Below are 19,701 nucleotides of genomic sequence, written 5' to 3'. Positions count from 1 at the left end.
TTCTCATTATTCCTCAAAATCTTTCCTACTACAACACCTTTTTGGTTGTATCATGTGATCAGGAAGCAGAAATCAAGTCTGGAGTCTTTATAAATGGCATGTGATAAAAAATACACTTGCTCTTGCTCCACCTCTCCTTCAGGAGCTGTGTAGGGTTTCAGCAGTTGGCTACACATGCCCAGCTCACAGGTGCAAGGATCAGTGAAGTATTATTCATACAATTAATTGGTAGCACAGCCTTTGAAAAGCTTTGGCACGAGTCAGATACTATTCTTCCCCAGTTTAGAGATTAAAATGGATTAGGGATAATTCCTAAAATGGAGTTTGTATGCAGCCATTTGGTTTTGGAGTTTATGAYGTTCAGATGGACAATTATATGGTTATACTCTACCTCAGGGCCATAGAACAGGTCCTGGACAATTTCACTTACAAGTGACCCTGTRAATGCAAGAACCATGAAGTCACCAGAAGTCAGTAGAAGAGCAGAAAAGAGGCAAGAGGAAAAACTGCAGAAAGATGGATAAAGATGGCAAAATCTGTCCAAGGCTGAAGGACCAGAATCTGGAAGGGACCACAGTGGGTCATCTGGTCCAAYCCCCCCRCTCCAGTGAGGAAAACTCCACAAACTCTCTGGCCACTCAGTTGCAGTGTTTGATCACGTGCACAGTAAAGAATTCCATCCTCGTGTTCAGATGGAACTTCCTGTGCACCATTTCTGTCTCTTGTCCTATTGCCTGGCACCCCTGAGCAGAGCCTGGACCATCCTCTGACACCTCCCTTCAAACACTGACACACACTGATGAGGTCGCCCTCRGTAATCTCGAGGCTGAATTGGTCCAGCTCCTTCAGCCCATCCAAAACCTCAGGACTCTCCCAGACTAGTTAGATATAGAAAATGTATTTAGTTTCTACCAAGTGTAGAGTGCCTGAAATAGATAAGAGCTTCCGAGCATCTGAGGTTCAACATTAACAGGATTGTAATGGACAGATTTCTACAATCTAAAGTTCATAACAGATAGGAAAGTTATCATCAATTTTTTTTATCTCTGGTTGTTTTGCAAAACATGTGTTCCTAAATTTTGCTGCACAAATGTTCTCCACTCATTAAAATCAATGGTGGTTTCAGCTCCACTTTTAGCAACAGGGGTCYAAGGCTCCAAAGCTCAGCTCAAGGCAGGGTGATAAGAACATTTAAAAAATAAAATTTAAAAAGTAAGCTACTGGGTATCTATTTTGCTACATATTTTAAGGGTTTTCACTATATTAAATTAAACATAAATGCAACAGTTACAAAATGCCAAGGCACACAGAAAAAGGCACAAAAAGAAAAAATGGCAATGGAAAAATATAAATTCACTCTCGGAGTAGACCAGGACAGAAGCAGAGATRATGATATTGGGTTTCTTTCCTATGTTCAGAATGCAGAAAAAATTGTTAGGGTCAGTAATAACAGGTTAGGAATATTTCAATTCCCATGTCCTGGAGATTATGACCCTGGTTAATGAGGCTGAAGCTGATCAATGGGAGTGTGAGCAGAGTGATGCTGCACTGCCAATACTATCATCTAAGAGCAGCCAAGCCCACACTCACTGCCTTCTTAGGTAAGCCCCCGTGATCTCCCAGAAGTTAAACATCTAAAGCAGATGATGAATTCATTAATCAAAATAGCTCAGATAAAACAGGCATCTCCATCAGTGTGTCCTTTAATCACAGTTACATAAAACTTTGGGGTTTGTTTGTTGGTTGATGGGGAATTTTTATGTGTGTTTTCTTTTTTTAAGTCAACCTCTTGATACTTACTAACTTTAAACTGTGACTGAAGAGAAACTGAGGAAAATTTTCTTCTTGAGGGATACTGGTAGAGCCGTGATGAGACAGACCAAAGAGAAGTGAAATTAAATAAAAAATGGTATTGGAGGTGTGTTGAAGGGAGGTCATGAAAAGAAGTGGACTGTAAGGGATTGCAAGTGCTTCAGCAAGAGACAATACTGTCACTGAGCAGACCTGCAAAACCTGGATCACCCAAAAACTGGTTAAAATTTGGCAGGGGATACTCTTCCTGTACACAAAATCCATCCTGTACACAAACTCCATCCTTCTGCACCTGCAGTTTGCTGAAGCAGTCTGTTCTCCACTGTTTTGCATGGAAAGGATGAAATAATGTTTTGTTTGTTTAGAACTATCTAAAAATTACTCCACATAGCCTTGATGATTGGCAAACGTGGGAAGTGTGAACTGTACGAGCGCAACCTAAAAAGATGCAGACTTTAAACGGGAAAATATAAAGTGTTTAGAAAACAGAAACTGTTGATGAAGGTCTACAGAAAATGGCTTTCAACTTGGACTAGCTTTAACAATGAAGCACATTAACAGTTATTCTAAAAAATCAAAATATTTAAACACTGTTTTACAGCCTTAGCTCTAAATCTATTAGTGTTTTCATAATTTAATTTAAAATGTTGCAGTTGGTGAAGGTCATGCTGTAAAAGAACATATAATTTCTGACAATCATTAGAAAAGTATATACACAATTCCAGAGATAAATAACATCCATCTGTTATGTTTAGTCCTCTGAAACTTTAAAGTGCATATATATTAGAAAAGAATATATTTTTTTTCCTGCAAATTATCTTTCTAATTCTACAGACCCTGAATACTACATCCTTAACTGCTGCAAATCACCTTAATTCCTGTGAGTCTTGGGCCATAACCCCTAAGTTTATGAGATGTGGGAAGTCTGTAACCATCAACAGATTAGTATAACTGCCACAGTGAAAAAATAGCTGATGCCAGCCTTTGAATTTCACTAAACACACCTTTCTTTTCTCTTCCATTTATGATGTGATGCCTCTGCATATGTTAAAATAAAAATGAGAACAAGAAGATGCTATTCTAGAAAACCAGCTATATAAATATTTGAATGGAAAAAGGAAAGGATCATTCAAAGTAAACATGTTTCTCTAAGAAACTCAGCATTTGATCCACATGAACATAACCTGAACCCTGAAAAGCTGAAATTTACTATTTTGATTTAAGGATGTATGTTTCTCTATCATGAGAATAAAGTGATGGCATTATTGTTCTGAGTTAACTAAACCTGAAGACTGGGAAAAGGACAGCAGTGAAGAGAGATATTATCCATAAACAGTGAAAGCAGCAATACTTATGCCTACATGACAAAAGTATTTCCACTGCAAAGAAACTAGATTTACTTCCAGCTAAAAATGGTYTTTAATATAATTCACGCCTGAACCAAAGAATGTCATTAGATTTTTTCAGGAAGAGTCTTAAATATTTAAATCCTCAATTCTCAGAAGTTCACGTTGTTAGAGCAAGACTAAGAACGCAGAAGAACCAGGTTACAATCCCATCATTGACACAGCCTCACGGGGGAAGAGTGGTCAAACAAACGAATCATTTCTGAGTTCCATTTCCGAGTTCCATTTCCAAAATGTGCGAAATCAGATGTAAAATTGAGTATTGCTATTAGCTACTACAGATGACAGATTTTTAGATTTCATACATTTTCGGAAGGAATGGAACCGCTGCTGGCAGACAGTCTCGTTTTTTTTTTTACTTAAGACAAGCCAGAGCATGTCTTCTAGTCCCATCTGAGGACAGACGTGAAAGACAAAGAGAGCCATCTCACCTAATGCCAACCATCAAACATTCCAACTTCACATCTAGGTGACGGCAAGAGACAGGCACCTCCTTAGGGCACTTCATGCCTTCCTAAAATAGGAGGTGCAGCAGACGAGAGGAAGAGCCCTCTGGAAATGCCTGTCTCGCCTCAGCAAAAGGAAGCCCAGGGYGCAACCTGTGACATGAGGTGAGAGGGACCCACCTCCAGCCTGAGGGACAGAGCAACTCCTGGCCACGTCCGTCCTATCTGGGCGGGCTAGTTTGATACTTTTTTTTTTTTTTAATTTGTCTGTTTCCTCCTTTTTACTTCTGTCTGGTGCAGCTGTGGCTTGGCAGCAGCTTCCCGCCGTGGACACGCTTTTCTACCCCCTTCTCGCGGGACGCCGGGGGAGCCGGAACAGGCCGAGGGTCGGGGCTCGGCGGGAACAGCCCGAGGGTCGATGCTCGGCGTGGCCGTGGTAGCGGCGGGGCCGAGCCGCGTCACAGCCCGCCCGGGCCCCGCCGCCGCCGGGCGCGGCCAATGAGCGCGGCCGGGGCGGGCTCGGCAGCGGCGCCGCCGGTACTTAGGCTCGCCGGAGGGGCCGGGMAGCCCAGAGCGGCGCGGGCGGAGCAGGCGGGCGGTGGTGGGGAGCATCGSTTGCTCTTCCTCTGCGGCGCCCATGGGGACAGGACGACTTTAAAGGAGTTTGGGGGGGGTTCTGGCGTTGGGCGACCACGGGTACGGAAGGGGACGGGCGGAAGCCCTCGGGCGGGGGGTACCGCTCGCCTGCCCTCTGCCCTTGCCTTGCCGGGTCCCGGCCGGGTCTGCGGGCGCCGGGCGGGCAGGGGTGGCAGCTCCGGGACCGGGTGCTCCTCCGGCYGCCTTCCCGCACGCAGCGCTGCCCGGCGCGGTTCGGCTGCGCACCGGCTCCGGACGGAGCTTTCCGTGCCCCCGGAGCCCTCTCCCCTCGCAGAGCGGGAGCGGAGACTCCCGGGACAGCTCCATCCCCCCGCGCGGAGCCGGCGGGCGCTGGGCAGGCTCCGGTCGCGGCGCTGGGAGCCGGGCACTCCGGAGTCGCGGTTCTGCCCTGCTCCGCACCCCGGGGGTASGGGGAAGGATGCACATTGGGAGTTTCTCCCTTGCACGGAGGGGAGAGAAGGAKTCGGGGAGGGATGGGAGCTTAGGGCGGAATCGCTGAAATCTTTTGTACGTGCCTTGATTTATTTTTTTTTTTCTTTCTTCCCTCTGCGTGCACTCTCCTTCCCGTCTCTTGTTCTTCTGTCTCTGCCCACCCCACCCTCCTATAGATCCGGCGATTCCTGCCCTCGCCTCGCCCTGTCATTGATGGGAAATCAACTGGATCGCATCACCCACCTGAATTACAGCGAGCTGCCGACCGGGGACCCCTCGGGGATCGAGAAGGACGAGCTGCGCGTCGGGGTGGCTTACTTCTTTTCGGATGAGGAGGAGGACCTGGACGAGCGAGGCCAACCAGACAAGTACGGCGTGAAGGGCTCCGGCAGCCCTGGGCAGGAGACGCCCACCCACCACCTCCACCACCAGCTGGTGCTRAACGAGACTCAGTTCTCCGCTTTCCGCGGCCAGGAATGCATCTTCTCCAAGGTCAGCAGCGGCCCCCAGGCTGGGGACCTCAGCGTCTACTCGGTGTCAGCCCTGCCCGCCCTCTGCAAGCCGGGGGACCTGCTGGAGCTGCTCTACCTGGGGCCGTCGGAGCACCCGCCGCCGCACTGGGCCGTGTACGTGGGCGGCGGGCAGATCATCCACCTGCACCAGGGGCAGATCCGCCAGGACAGCTTGTACGAGGCGGCCGCGGGCAACGTGGGCCGGGTGGTGAATAGCTGGTACCGCTTCCGCCCGCTGGTGGCGGAGCTGGTGGTGCAGAACGCCTGCGGGCACCTGGGCTTAAAAAGCGACGAGATCTGCTGGACTAACTCCGAGAGCTTCGCCGCCTGGTGCCGCTTCGGGAAAAGGGAGTTCAAAGCCGGGGGGGAGCTGCAGGCGGCTGCTGGCACMCAGCACCAGCAGCAGTACTATCTCAAGATCCACTTGGCAGAGAACAAGGTGCACACGGTGAGGTTCCACAGCCTGGAGGATCTAATACGCGAGAAGCGCAGGATCGATGCCAGTGGCAAACTGAGGGTGATCAAAGACCTGGCTATAGTGGATGGGAAAGAATAGGGAGGAGCAGGAGTACGTGGCTATCTTCCTTCTGCCCTGCCTGGGGAGACCAGCCTGCCACAGGAGGCTGCACCCTCCTTCCGTGGGACGCGACTGGAAGCAGGATCCATGGCAACATTCCAAAAAAAAAACCAGCATTCTTTACACCCATAGCCAGTATTTTCGTCGGCTTTTAATAGCATTAATGCTGAAAGAGCGAGAGAGAGGAAGAAAAGAGGGGGGAGGTGCAGGAAGGCTGTTCTCAGAGTATGTGGACAAAGTCTCTCCTGTCGATCGATGTTGACCATTCTAGCAACATGCCAATAAAATTTCAAATTGAAATTTCTTTTTTAATTTTTATTTCATGGCTTTAATCCATGATAAGTTTTAAGCATCTGGGACTGTGGATGTAGCTAAATGATACTCTAGCTAATATTTGCCTGCAGCCAACCRATAGCATCAGTCATACTTTGCTAACTAGGATAGAAAGGGGGTGTTGGGGTGGAGGATAAATGCCTRTTTTGTTTTGTTTCTCTATGCTGCTGCTTCAGCCTGGAGCTGCAACCCAAATTTTGTCCCAACCAACTCTGGGAAGCTATTTACAAGGGAAAAATACTTTCACATTTCTGGTTGAAATCTATCACATTTAAAATATTTGTCTTTGCTTTCTGTTTGCAGCTCTCTGCTAAATGTCATCATAATGCATAAGTTCTTTCCACCTCTTCTTCCACCCTCCCTGCCTTTTTATTTTTTTGAAAAAAGTTGGTGAGCAGCTGTTTTCCTAAAACTGAATTCAGTGGTTAAAAGGAAGTGGTGTATTTTGGAGAACAGTATACCCAGAGATCCAGCCATTCGGATCTCATGCTTGAGCTGTGGATTTGTATCACTGTAGTGATTCCTACTGCACCACTGCTTCAATATCTCTTCATACACAGATCAATAGAATCCTGCAAGAAACAATTTTGAATTCTGCATGTTGYCTCTTTGGAACAGAAATTTATTGCATATTTACAGTTCCACGTAAAGAAATAGATGTAATGTGGCCAAGTTCATCTTGCATTTCAAATTCCCAGCAATGAAAAATTCTGTTTGGTGTAAGTTTAAAATCCACAGCAGCATTTAAAAGATGCCTTTTAATGTGATGTGAGCAATGCCTTGTCTGTATTTCAGAGCCTGTTCACTCATTGCTTAATTCTAAGTTTTGAAGTGAAAGATCAGAGAATTAAATATATATTTTTTAAAAATCTAAGCAAGTATACTGAGGCACTTCCTTTTTTTATTTTGAGCTGCATACAACTTGTAATGAGCATTTTGTCTTTGCATGTTTCAGTGCTGGAAAGAAAATGCATTTGGTTTTGTTCTCTCTTCCCACATCAATGTCAGATGACAGAAGTAATACCCCTCTTTTGTATATATGATACACTCCACCCCCTGTCAATGTACTGTGTCCCAGCTATTTTTTTTTTTGTATTAAACAATGTCAKAAGCAACCTTGTTGCAACAGTAATTTCATTTCTACAAAGCATTTGCCTGCTCTAGCTGAAGCTGTGAGGGTGGAGTGTACTTGATTACTAGCATAAATATCTTTAAGAAAAATTAATAAAAACCTGTRCCCCCAAAACTGCATCTCTTCAGTGAACGTCAGCTAATTGGCTTTGTCCTTGCTGACACGTGGCAAAGTTATGTGGCAATAGGCAGTGTTACTTTTGTCCCTTTCCCTAATGTACCTGATTTAGTACAATATAGGGTAAAAATCTGAATTGTAATTACTATCAAATTTCTGTTGAAATAGCCTCAAACCACAGCRTACTTTCTAATAAATGTGTAATATTTTAGCTTTATATAGGCAGTAGTTGCTGTCTGATGATGATAGCTTTTCCTGTAACACGACCAGAATCTTCTACATAGTGTTTGTGTATCTTATTGTTCCACATTAGATTGCCTAAAATGCCTGGTAGAACTGATTTCCCTGTACCACTTGGTGGGAGCACTGTGGGATTGCAGAAAGGCATTGGCTCTACAAGGTGCTTACAAAACATTGAAAAGTGGTAGAAGGAAAAGTGGGCAAAAGCAATTTATTCAAAGTTTTTCTTATAAGAGATATGCATTAGAAACCTGAGGTTGCAAAAGGCAGGAAGAATTAAATGGAGAGGGAATAAGTAATAGAATGTTTATGAATGAAGGCAACAAGAATGTAGTAGAGTCACTGCTATTTTTGATTTCTGGAATGCTTTTTCTTCAAACTTCTGTTAGATTAATAACATAGGATCAGACAGAGGTTCCTTGGAAGCACAGAATTTTATGTCCTCTTTACTGAGAATTTAATATATGCTGGCTTTAAACTTTTCACTGTGCTTTCTGAATGCTCTGTCACTCCAAACAGCCATTTTAGCTCTGGATTTTTTTTCAATGATTTAGTAACCTGGCTCATAAGACAATTTTCCTTGTCTTACCTAGYTAGATGTAGAATGCTATTTTGTAGTATATTAAAGAAATTATAGGAGCTAGTGTATGTTTATTTATTCAAGCTCTGTCAGAGACCTTTGGCATCACTCTGAATTTGTACAGATAAAGGTACAACAATGTCCTTTGCATAAGGGCTGGAGAAAATATACTGGAAATAATAACAGATGGTATTAACCTAGGACATAGTATTGCTGTGACTGTGTTCAATAGCACTCTGTCATTAGCAACAAGGGTACCCRTAGAGTGTCTTCTGTTTATTTTTCTTTTTAGGATTTCAGTCCAGAGCTACTGGCAGCAATCTGGTCCTGATTCATAGTCCGTTTAAGGTAATGGCTCTTGCTGACCAGTGAACTTTGGATCAGATTGTAGGAGGTGGTTAAAATTTGTGGAGCTTGAGGAAGAATGAGATGAGATTTAAGATGACATTTGAGAGAGCAGAGGGGCCACCTTTCTGAGATGGGAGACTGGACACAGGCAACACTGAGAAAATACAGGAAGAAAACAGACAAGTTCTGAAATAAGCAGWGTAAACCTGAGACAGCAGTAGGGAATCTGTGAAAAAGACTGAGTGAAAAGTGGATATAAAAAGTTGTTTAGTGCCTTGAAACAAGAARTGGAAGGCAGGGAGCAGTCAGCTGCAAGAAAGTCAATGATGTGAATGACTGACAGGTGAAAAATGTAATTGATTGTATTCATCTTTTGGGATCAGTGGCCTGGCAGAGTTAACRTTTCCATTTCCAGCACTAAAGATATTGACAAATTGTGTTATATCCGTGGAATATGTTTGCATTCTTTGGCCTAGCTACCTAGGGTAAATATTTACATTTCATTCATTGCTCTTGAGGTACTGACTTGTAATATGACAACAATGTCAAGATACTTTGCACTCTTTCTTCTGTGTCACATTTCTGTTGRCTATTTGAGTAAGAGTTCTGTAGAATTTCTCTTGCTTAGGTATGRGTCTATTTTCAAAATGCAATCTTTTGAATTGCTTTGAGACTTAAAATTTTATTAAAAATTCAGTTTGTGYCCTCTTGAAACATAGAGGGCCTTTGTGAAATGTTTTCCTGTCCTGACCAAAATGTTTACTGTTTATTGGCTGTGCACAGTGGAAGAGGACTCTAAGGATGGGTAGCAAAATAGGTTTTGCCACTGTCAGATTTTGTCTCCATCTCCCATCTTATGTCTCCCGTGTACTTTGGGTTTTTTTTGTTTTTTAGGTTCCTTTTACTCCTTTCAAGTGTTACAGTTGTATAAAATGTAAAAAAAACCAAACAAAAAAAAAAAAAAAAAAACCCCCAAAAAAACAACCTAAACCAAAACCCTCATAGCATGCTTTTTATGCCAATATTGATCATGTCATGGATTTCAGGTTAAAAGCAGGATGCAACAAGACATGGCCTTTGGGGTGTGCAAGAAGTGGCCCTTGGTCTGTGCTGGAATGTGCACATTCTTAATTATCTTGCCTCATTTCACTTAAGTGTCTTYCATATTCAGGTAAGTCATGTGCAAAACTGCCAGGGTTTGTTTATAGATCTGTTTATGTGATGGACTGAGCATCTGTGACTCCAGCCATGTTTGATGGAGTTGAGGGAATGCTATCCCACACAGCATCTTGTGGGATGAGGTCCCTCAGCCTGCCCAGCTCCCCACCCKCTGCAGCTACAGAGGTGCTGGTGGTCTGGGGGAGTTACTGCCAGTTTCAAGATTTAGTTATTTTCTRTGAAAGATTTCTACTAGAATAGCTTATGGACAGTGTTCTGCCCATRATTATACTTAGATGTGACTAAAACATTTTATGTGTTGCTGCTTATGGTGTGAAAACACTGTGCTTTCTGCTTTATAACCCAGGAGAAAGTTGGGAGTCCCAGTGCCAAAGAAATAACCCAGAGATATGTAAGGAAGTGTGATGGGGCTACCATGCTAAGGGAATTTCACTACAGAATTAGGGTCTAAAGGATAAGACTATGTGACTAGAGTATGATCAAGTTTGAGTGTCAGTGTTTCCATGGCAAGTCTGGAATTTATTTGCTTACCTTATTATTATGAAATATTTAACTTTTCTGTCCTATGAGTTCAAATTTGACATATGAAGCTGCCCTATGTTCATGGATCTTCTGACTCAATGTTTGATCAGTCAGGGTTTTTTACAGGTTTATTGTCAAGAAAATTAATGAATATTGGCAACAGGTACTTCACTGAACTGCTAGTAAATCAAAAAGAGAGTAGTGTAGATGTTAGGCTGAAAAAGGGGATGAGCTAAGAATCTTCTGTTATTGAGCATATCCATGGATTTGTTCCACATTATATAGATATAATCTATAGAGATATAAACTGCCAGTGTTCTATTTTTCTAAAGTAGTTGTGGCATTCTAAGTTCTCTTTGGCAAAATAGTATTATGTTGTCTAAATAATCCAAGTCCCCAGTGAAGTTCTATTTTCTTTTACATTGAAATTCCATTAAAATTAACTGTTACTTTATCCATATTTGCCTTTGAGAAATAAACTACAATTTTTGTTAAAGGATTTATAATTGAGCAGCTAGTAATACATACTTTCATTCCTTAATTTTAARTATTTTGCATCAAGCACAAATGTATTAAGATTGATGTGTCTAGAGGAAGATGGAACTTGCATTAGCGGAGTCCATTCAGATAATGTTTTGATATGKTTTTTTTCACATTTTTATTATGGAATCTTGGGGCGTTTCTGATTCTGCAGATGATGCATGTATGTAAAACTGTTTTGCAGGATCAGGATCTTTAAAATAAAAGATCTCTCCCACTCATAAGCATTTACTTTGGGCTAAAATCAGGGAGCAGGACTTAGCCAGGATCAAGACCTCAGCATCAACCTCCTATAGAATTTAATGGAAGGCTCATGTGTGTGATGTCTACCATAAGGGCCTTAATTAGATTTTCTTACTTGTACATATTGTAATCATCTATGCAAATTGGCATTTTCCTAGGTAAAAGTGGGTTAATGCTTTTCAAATATCCCTTGGACTTTCTCTTGTGTGTCTGTGTGGGTACATGKGTTGGGCACAAATAAAAAAAGTGGAATTTAGTGCTGTAGAGCCAGTGTCTCCAACTATTTTGACAGGAATCAGATGGAATTTGGAACCAGTGTGGGTACAGCAGAAAAGGGAAGAATTTGCAGTTCAACTTYAGGCTGTTCAAGGAAGATATTCAGAGCTAAACTTGAAATTCCATTCTTTCTCTTTTCCAAAGTGCAAGAGGGTGAGTAACTGTGCACCCTTCACATATAAAACCATTCACACTTYGGAGATCCATGCAACTGCCTAGGCAAAATAGGGTGGGTAAAATATGCAGCGTCTCAGCCTCAAGAAGCAAACAATTTTTCACAGTTTGAACACTGTTTGGATACAGTGTGGCATTGGCAATCCATTTTGAAAAGTCCCATTTTTAAGCTGATAAACTAAACAGCATAATGTTTATAAAGGGGAGACCTCAATAAGCCTTCTTGTTAATCTCTGTGCAGCAGAGGTAAGAGCTTGCTCCCAGTTTGTGTAAATAAAAGAGTAAYGCTGATTCCAGAAAATGATCATGGSTYAGAMTTTGGGAATAAAWGAAACAMTCCAACCCCAGATTTAGTTCTGATGTGACACCATCACTACTGCAGGTAAATGACAAGTATCTTAACAGTGAATAAATACAAACTTCTGTATTGTGAGACTTCTTCCCAGCAGAGTATTTCATGCCACAGAAGGATATTCCTCGTGTGTTATTCAATATGAGTAAACATATCACAGTCTGGTCTTAAAACAGATCTTTTCTTCCATATGTTCCTATTGTTTCCATATGCCCTTTCAGTCAGCTGAAAGCAATATAAAAACTAAGCCTGAAAAATATACTGATTGATTGTAAATATTTGGGCAGAGATTTATATGCATATTGACATATAACTAATAGATGTACTTGTATATGCATACAGATTTGCATAKCGTGTGTTATGCATACACACACGACAAGTCTTGACTATTTTGTTAGTATTGGCAACAAATGTCAGTCATTTCAGTATGTATAATATCTGTGTAACAGATGGGTACCCAAGACTTTGCTGACAGGATTTTAGCACTGTTCAAATATTTGTTCTTTAGGGTATGCCATGGTCTTCTGACATCAAGAGAAGTGAGTTAAATATGTGGGGTTTGACATATTGCTACTTACTGGAAGAAAAATAYCAAGAAACACTACACTTTGCAATAATGAAGTACCCTTTTAGAATGAACTATGCTGCTACTGACATGTATTTATAAATAAAAGAATGATCCAGTGAAGTATCCATCCATCTTTATGTTTGGCATCTTTAAATGGATAGTGCCACAAGGGTTTTGTTTTTTTGTAATTTGGATGTGTTTCCCCTCACTTTAGTATTTTGGARTCATATTACTAAAATTGGTAGTGTTGTTTAGACATGCTCAACTATTGTTGTGTAGTTGTTCTAAAGTAAAGAAGTGACTGGCATTGATATTTCTTGACTTTTCTTATATTATCTTGCTTTGAATTGGAAAGTTTATTTCAAAGGCTAAGTGATCTGACTTTGAAAAGCACTTGGTACTCATTTGACACTCTCCATTGAATTCATTAGTGAACTTCCACCGGAGTTATTTGGGCCACAGTGAGGCTTACTCTAACTGCTTTTAGAAACTTTACCTGATGGATGGAGGATGAAAATCAGCTCTGTCAAGACCCGTGAGTGCCTTTTGTGGACTTGATTGCTGAAAGTTATACTTCTGAGACCTCGAATTTCATTTCAAGAAATAGAATAGTCCCTTTATTCCGTATCCTCACCCACAAAGCTTTTGTTGCATCTGGTAAAAGATTTTGGATCTTTTACGTAATCCAAAGTTCTTTGTCCTCATCAAACCGCCTGTGGGTGATATCTTTTCCATGTACAAGCCGATCACTAGAAATCACTGTTACATAGGCTTTCAGAAYCCAATCCATGCCCAGAGATTTCTGTCACTTCCAGAGGCTGTGGACAAAAGAGAAGTCACTCCCCTATCCTAATGAAGCCCTTTAATAAAAGTACTTTAAATARATAAATAAGTACATATATTGCTACTAAAAGTAAATCCAGTCTAACAAATCCTGGACCACTCTAACATTGCTGGTAATTAAAACATTGGACACAGCATCAGCTACAGTTTCTTTTAACAAATTTTGATTGCCCGTTAAAGTATGACATCATGAACAGAAGTACCTTAGATGAATGCAAGGACCTATTTATGTTTTTAAGAGATTATATGATACAACTGTTAATCTGACAGAGCCTACTTTARCTTTAGACTCAGACCTCCTTACGTGATATGTCAGCCTACCTGGCAGGCTTTCTGGATTAGCATTCCAGCCTGTTCTGACTTCATACCATCRATTCTTCTGTTAGGTGTAATCAAAGGTCATTAATAGTGAAAAGTTCACTTTAATTGACCCATCGACTCATTTTAATTATGGCAATATAAAAGAGTGTCAGGTGTTAGACCCCTACACRAAGGGTTAGTTAATATGCAGATTCATCCTGGCAGTAATCCTGCCTGGGTCCCATTAGCTCTGGCTGAGGGCTGTAGAAGAGTTTCCTGCCTTATCTCTCAAGCTGAAGAAACAGGGAAGAAAAAGACTGGTAGAAAAAAAGAGTYCTAAAAAGAAAAGTCATACTCAGCAGAAATCTTGGGCTGTTCTTTTACATTTGTGCTTTGTGTACAGATAGAAACATGCAGATAAAACTTCCTCTGTGTAAGGAGCACCAATTATAGAAATGATACCCTTTAAATTTTGCCATGCCAGGGGCTTGCATACGTATGCTGAAATAAAGAGGATAATCTTTTGCTTTTCCATTTCACAGCAAGCTAGTAACTTTTCTTAATCCATAGGAACCCAAAGTTAAGTTGACTGTCTGCTGATAAGGTACCCCAAGAGCAATAGAAATGTCAAATTTTTGCATACTATAAAAGATACCAGTACTGAAACCCAATCTTTAGTTTCATTCTCCTGAAAGCCTTAATCTCATACATACCTTTGAACTTTTAATGACTTTCCTAAGAATAATGTCCAAGATAGCAAGAAAGGAAATAAAGTAGGAGCATAAAATGTCAGAGAATTTGTTTCATGTTCTTCCGTGGACTGTTACGTATTTCTTTTCTGTAGGAATAAGATTCGTATTAGGGATCTGATTGCTTGGCAGCCTTCTCAGACTTAAAAAAAAAAAAAAAATAGGTGTGCTTTACTGAAACAAACAATGCTAAGGAAAAGGAATGCTTACCTTTTCAAGTTTAAAAGAGTTGTCATATTGGCAGGAAGCCCCAATTCATGGTTTTTTTTAACTATTCCAGTCCTTATATAAGCTAGTTCCAGACTGAATAGCTCAAAAKCATGAAACAGTTGTTCATTGGTTTTGTGCAGTGTTCAGTGCTTTGCAAATACAACTAGTCATTTGTGGTACCTCAACTTCTCAGTATTTCACTGAAGACCTGTCAAATTGATTATTTTTTTTCCAAATACTGTCAAACTTCTGCCTCCTGAAAATAAAGCCCCCAAGCAGACTCCAGTCAGAAGCTTAACACTGAAGACAGATTACATGAAGCTTGGAAAATATTACTCACATATTTTTAAAAGCTTTCATAGATGTAAAATAAATTTTACAAAACACAGAATTCAATATTGTATCCTACTAAACATTAAATATATTAGGATTTTTAAACCTATAAGTTAGCATAGTGTACTATATCTAAAAAAAAATGGTAGCTGCTAAGCAGTTTATCTTAAAAATGAACCTTCTATATCTTGAATGCAAAATGCAAAGGTTGAAAATGTACTCTTTAAATCTGATTTATGAGTTAATCTACCCCTTCTGGGTRAGGTTTCCATTATCATTCAAATAAATGTGTCTATGTAGATGAATGCTTGTGGGATTTCTGTTATTAAGTTTTTCTGTACTTTTGTGGAAGGATGGCTCTGTGTGATCAACGCTAACCCCTACAAGGATCCTGGCATCTCTATTATCTGCACATTGAGTGTGATCATTAACTGCTGGCCAGGAACACAGCAGTAGGAAAATCAATACAACTTTTGTCAGAGGAAAAATGAGCCAGGGGTGATAGTTGTGGGAATGATCCTTCTACAAATGATGTTTTGTCCAATATCTGAGTGGGGGAAATGCAAATGCAATGGAGAATGGAGATAAAARTCAGTTCTAATACTCACCAGACATACAAAATAGTGTGTTGGAAATGAGCCAGTGGAACCCATGATGGACCTCCCACTAAGGCCTGACAAACAATCAACAGCAGAATGATATTAGAAATTTCCTTGTCATTCCCATAGTGTCAGTGTCACCAGGTGATGTCGATATAAAAACGTGCAATGTAGCCAATGAGCCTAGCTCTCCTCTGGTTAGCTGAGGAGCACCCCATGTGCTCTTAGAACTTGGTGAAATGTGAAGTTTTGCCAGAGATCTGATTCACCTGATTTCAATTATCAATATAGACTTATGTTTTTAAGTTCTTAATGGGAATGGGATGTCCAGTCTATGTCATTCTCTGAAGATGCCTGAATCTCCAATGGCTACAGGGATTGTTAGCATCGTTGTGCCCTTGGTTTAACACAGCTATGATCTTAGTCTATATTGTGGTTAAGTGGGATAAAAACACACCAAAAGGATCTGATCTCCCCCTGCCTCCAGTTWTTCACCTAAAAATTGTTCACAGAACCTGTTACTTGTCTGAACCATGCCCAGAGGACAACTCATCCTATCTCAACATGTATGTAATAAAATCACACACTTCAAATGCTTTTCTCTGTTCTGTGTTTACACAACTAAGATTAACTGCTGGAATATTTTACAGACGAGAGTAACTGAGAAAAAAATTGTCCTCAAATGACAGGCTTTCTTCTCTGTCAAACCAATAAATCTTGGTCTACTCAGTTGGAGAATGCTGTGTGATCCCAAAACAATGATAGTCTGAGACAGATTATAAATGATAGATAAACCYTGCTATTAAACAAACATTAAATTACACAGAAGTTATGTTGGAACTGTAAACAATATMTTAATAAAARTATATTAATAAAAATATRTTAWTAAAAAAGAGATTTTAAAAAACTTTAAAAGTCTGYTGAATCATTTGCCCAATTCTAATCACACAGAGAGAGAGAGGAAAACGTGCTGCCCTCTAGTAGGTTTACAGAACTCAGTCAATTATTTTACAGTTTTCCCAGGAACTGATTGCCAGAGCATCTGGACATCTTACAGTAAATTAAAAGTAAATATTAATTACACAACTATCCATTCAGATGGCTCAATGCACTTTAGCTGCCTTTTATTTGTCTCACAAAGGACCAACATACTGACACGTTAGTTAATTGAATGCTTGATTGAACAAGTAAACCTTACACTACGCTACAGCCTGCCAAATTTAAATTCTGGTGGCCTGCCAGAGGAATAGTTTTCCACTGTGAGAACCCAGCACTGATGTCTTAGGGAATGTTAACTGATGGCTCATTTTAGGAGATTATAACTTTACAGAGGTGATACAGTGTGAGAGGTGTTCTACTGTTTACAATGTAATGATATAATATGAGAGATGATTTCCATAACAYTTTAAGTTTTAAATATTGTTAATCTTCAAGCATGTCTGAGAAAAAATTATCAGCACATATTTATGAATTCATGTTTTACGCTAATTACAGCATTCTGTTAAAAAAAAAGACCAAAAAAAAACCAACCAAACAAACAAACAGATACATTCTGTATTTGCTGAAAACTCTCAGGTGATTATTTGCATTAGCCTTACCTTAATCTCAGGTTGCATACCTGGAGACAGACAGAGAAGACAAGGATAAATAATACAGATTAAATTTAAAAGGATGCTTTGTGTTAGGAAAAAAAGCTCATAGTCCTCTAGAATATCAGCTGGGTAACCTTACTAGTAAAGGCTTTATTATGCTCTGTATTTCTATAGATGACAGGATGCCCAGTCAGCCTGGTATATATTCACTTCATCAAAACTCAGTTGGATAGTGTTAGTGATAGATACAGCAAAGAGACAGCAGATTGCTTTCAGGCGACTGAAGGGTAAGAAATTAATATAACCGCCTGTGATTGAGTTAGCATGCTTTAAGATTCATAGCTTATTTTAGCTGTTACTCAAAGTAATGACAAATAAATAATTTGAAAGTGATGTAAAATATTGTACCAAGGCTCTGAGAAATCTCAGATTCTAAAGTTGAGGCCCTGATTCTAAGATAATGTAAGCTGAAGAAAGATGAAGTTCAGATACAGTTAAAGGCAGGYGGAAGACCCAAATTTGATACACTTAATAGTACTGTAATTTCTCAAGTGATTAATTGCTGTATTTCACTCATATGTTCAATGATTTATTCATTAACCTGATTCTTGTTTAGTCATTTGCAAGCAGAGGAAGTAGCTTGCTCTTCTGTAGCATGTAGTGTAGTTMGCTTCCTTACATCATCTGCAAAGTTCTTTTAAGAGAATTCATGCAACTCCCAGAATCTTCTCTGCTTTATTTCTGTGACGTGGGGATGATTGGAGATGATTGGTGGCTCATGAGGGTACAGTGGCACACAGCGTAGATGTTCTGTGAAATCTATTTACTTATAGSAAAAAGATTAATTTTTTGAGGATTGGACATGGGTATTCAAGTGATTCTGCTCTTATGGTTCAAAATCAGTTCACTAGCTGGAGCCTTGTCATTGAAAAGTGCTTTAAGAAGTCCATCTTTCAGGGTTTGAAACTGCCAGTTTCTATTAGAGGCAATGTTGAATTCATTTCCCTGTTTGTGTCTAGCACTTTTGAACTAATTGCCTTCCTGTCCTCAAACTTCAAAGTTACAGTAGCTGTTGCTTTTCTTCAAAGGAAAGATAATCTTATATGTTTTGATGGCAGTGCCATTTCGTATTCCATCAATGCAAATCTCTTTGACAAGACTGGTGACCYGCGGGTGAGTGCTCAGGCAGCAGGTGGTAAACCATTTGTCCTCCTTGTCACGTTCCTAGATCAGCACATTCCACTCACAGAACTGGAGAGAAAGGCCACAAACTTTCAAAGACAGTTTTACATTGTAAAATCACAGAAACAGTCTCATCTTTGTCTTTTCTAAAGCAGAAAAGCTTTTCTTTCCCAGGTCCCTTGTTCTTGGTCTGACAGTCTCTTATAAGACAGTTCCTTATAATATATAATGGATAACATGTAATGTATTGTATTATATCTTATACATAATGCTTGATATGCTTGAAGTCCTGCCTTTCCCCACTGTGAGGCACCTTTGGAATCTGGTGAAAATGCARTTAAAAATGGGTTTTTGCTACAACTTCATAAGTGCAATTTTGACCCAGGCCTGAATGGTTWCAGCAGTATATCAACTTTGCTCTTTTGTCCATGAGCATTCCAACTTATCTCACCTGTGCAGTCACCCACCCCTGGCCTAGTGTCATGGATGATATCCCAAATGCAAAATTTGTGTCACGRTGCAGAGAATCACAGAAAATTCAGAAGCTTTAAGAAAAGGATGATGTTCTTGCATTTCACTGTTATAACATCATCCTTGAAGGCAAGCGTCCTGTACTCCTGGATCTTTTCCAAGGGCTGTTCAATACATATAAATAAGGAGCAATTGAATGAAATACATGGACATCATCTGGAGCTGTAATCAGAACCCAAGGCTGCCTGTAGAAGCGGGAAGGGTTCAAGCCAAAGTCCATCAAAGTCAATAGACACTCTTTCATCTGTTTCAAAAGGTTTTAAATGAGGGCCAGACTTGCTTCTGAAACTCTTTCTAGGCTCAATTTGTTCATGGCTATAGTCTGCTTGTAGTTGCTATGGCACAGAACATGAAACTACTTAAAATGAGGGAGACATTGAAGTGCTAATGTTGCACAGTTCTCTCATATCAAACGTGAATTTAAGTAATAAAAAAATCCATCTACCTCTCTGTAAGTTCTTTTCTTCACCTCCTGATTTCTCAGTATTGAATTTTAGGTCATAACTAACCAGCTTCCCAATGAAAGACAATCACAGGAAGCATTCGTATATCTTTACTTCACTGCTCAACTGTATTTTTTTCAAGTTTGCTGTGATGGTATGTGCTCTGATTGATCAGATCCCATAAATCACTTTATCAAATGCCATCAAGTAATGACATTTCCTATCTAGAAAGACAGATGAATAAAGGATGCCCAGATTAAAAAATGATATGCAGAAATCTTAAGCGCTCTCTTCATGAGTTTCACAGTTKACTGAAAATTATCAAGTTAAAAAATGGCTGCCTGAGAAATTCCAGCACCACTCCATAGTCCGTCCCTGCTTCAGTTATTCCTCAAGAAGGATGGAAAGAGGATCAGAGAAAAAGCCATGATTGAAACTGAAATATCATTTACAGTAATATAATTTACATCAGG

The 19,701-nt window shown here is 40.3% G+C and overlaps 1 protein-coding gene across 1 annotated transcript; it reads left to right on the top strand.

The window, feature by feature from the left end:
• Positions 1-4,247: 4,247 nt before the first annotated feature.
• Positions 4,248-6,142, top strand: LRATD1 (LRAT domain containing 1). Its single transcript, XM_057370475.1, has 2 exons — positions 4,248-4,360; positions 4,930-6,142. The coding sequence occupies exon 2, from the start codon at positions 4,967-4,969 to the stop codon at positions 5,819-5,821; it is 855 nt and encodes a 284-aa protein (XP_057226458.1). The 5' UTR covers positions 4,248-4,360; positions 4,930-4,966; the 3' UTR covers positions 5,822-6,142.
• Positions 6,143-19,701: the final 13,559 nt, after the last annotated feature.

Source organism: Malurus melanocephalus, unplaced genomic scaffold (assembly GCF_030028575.1).
Source record: "Malurus melanocephalus ecotype Western Australia unplaced genomic scaffold, MMel_1.1 scaffold_127, whole genome shotgun sequence".
Taxonomy (NCBI): Eukaryota; Metazoa; Chordata; class Aves; order Passeriformes; family Maluridae; genus Malurus; species Malurus melanocephalus.
The sequence above is the reverse complement of the archived record's forward strand: the minus strand, read 5'-3'. Positions and strand labels throughout refer to the sequence as shown.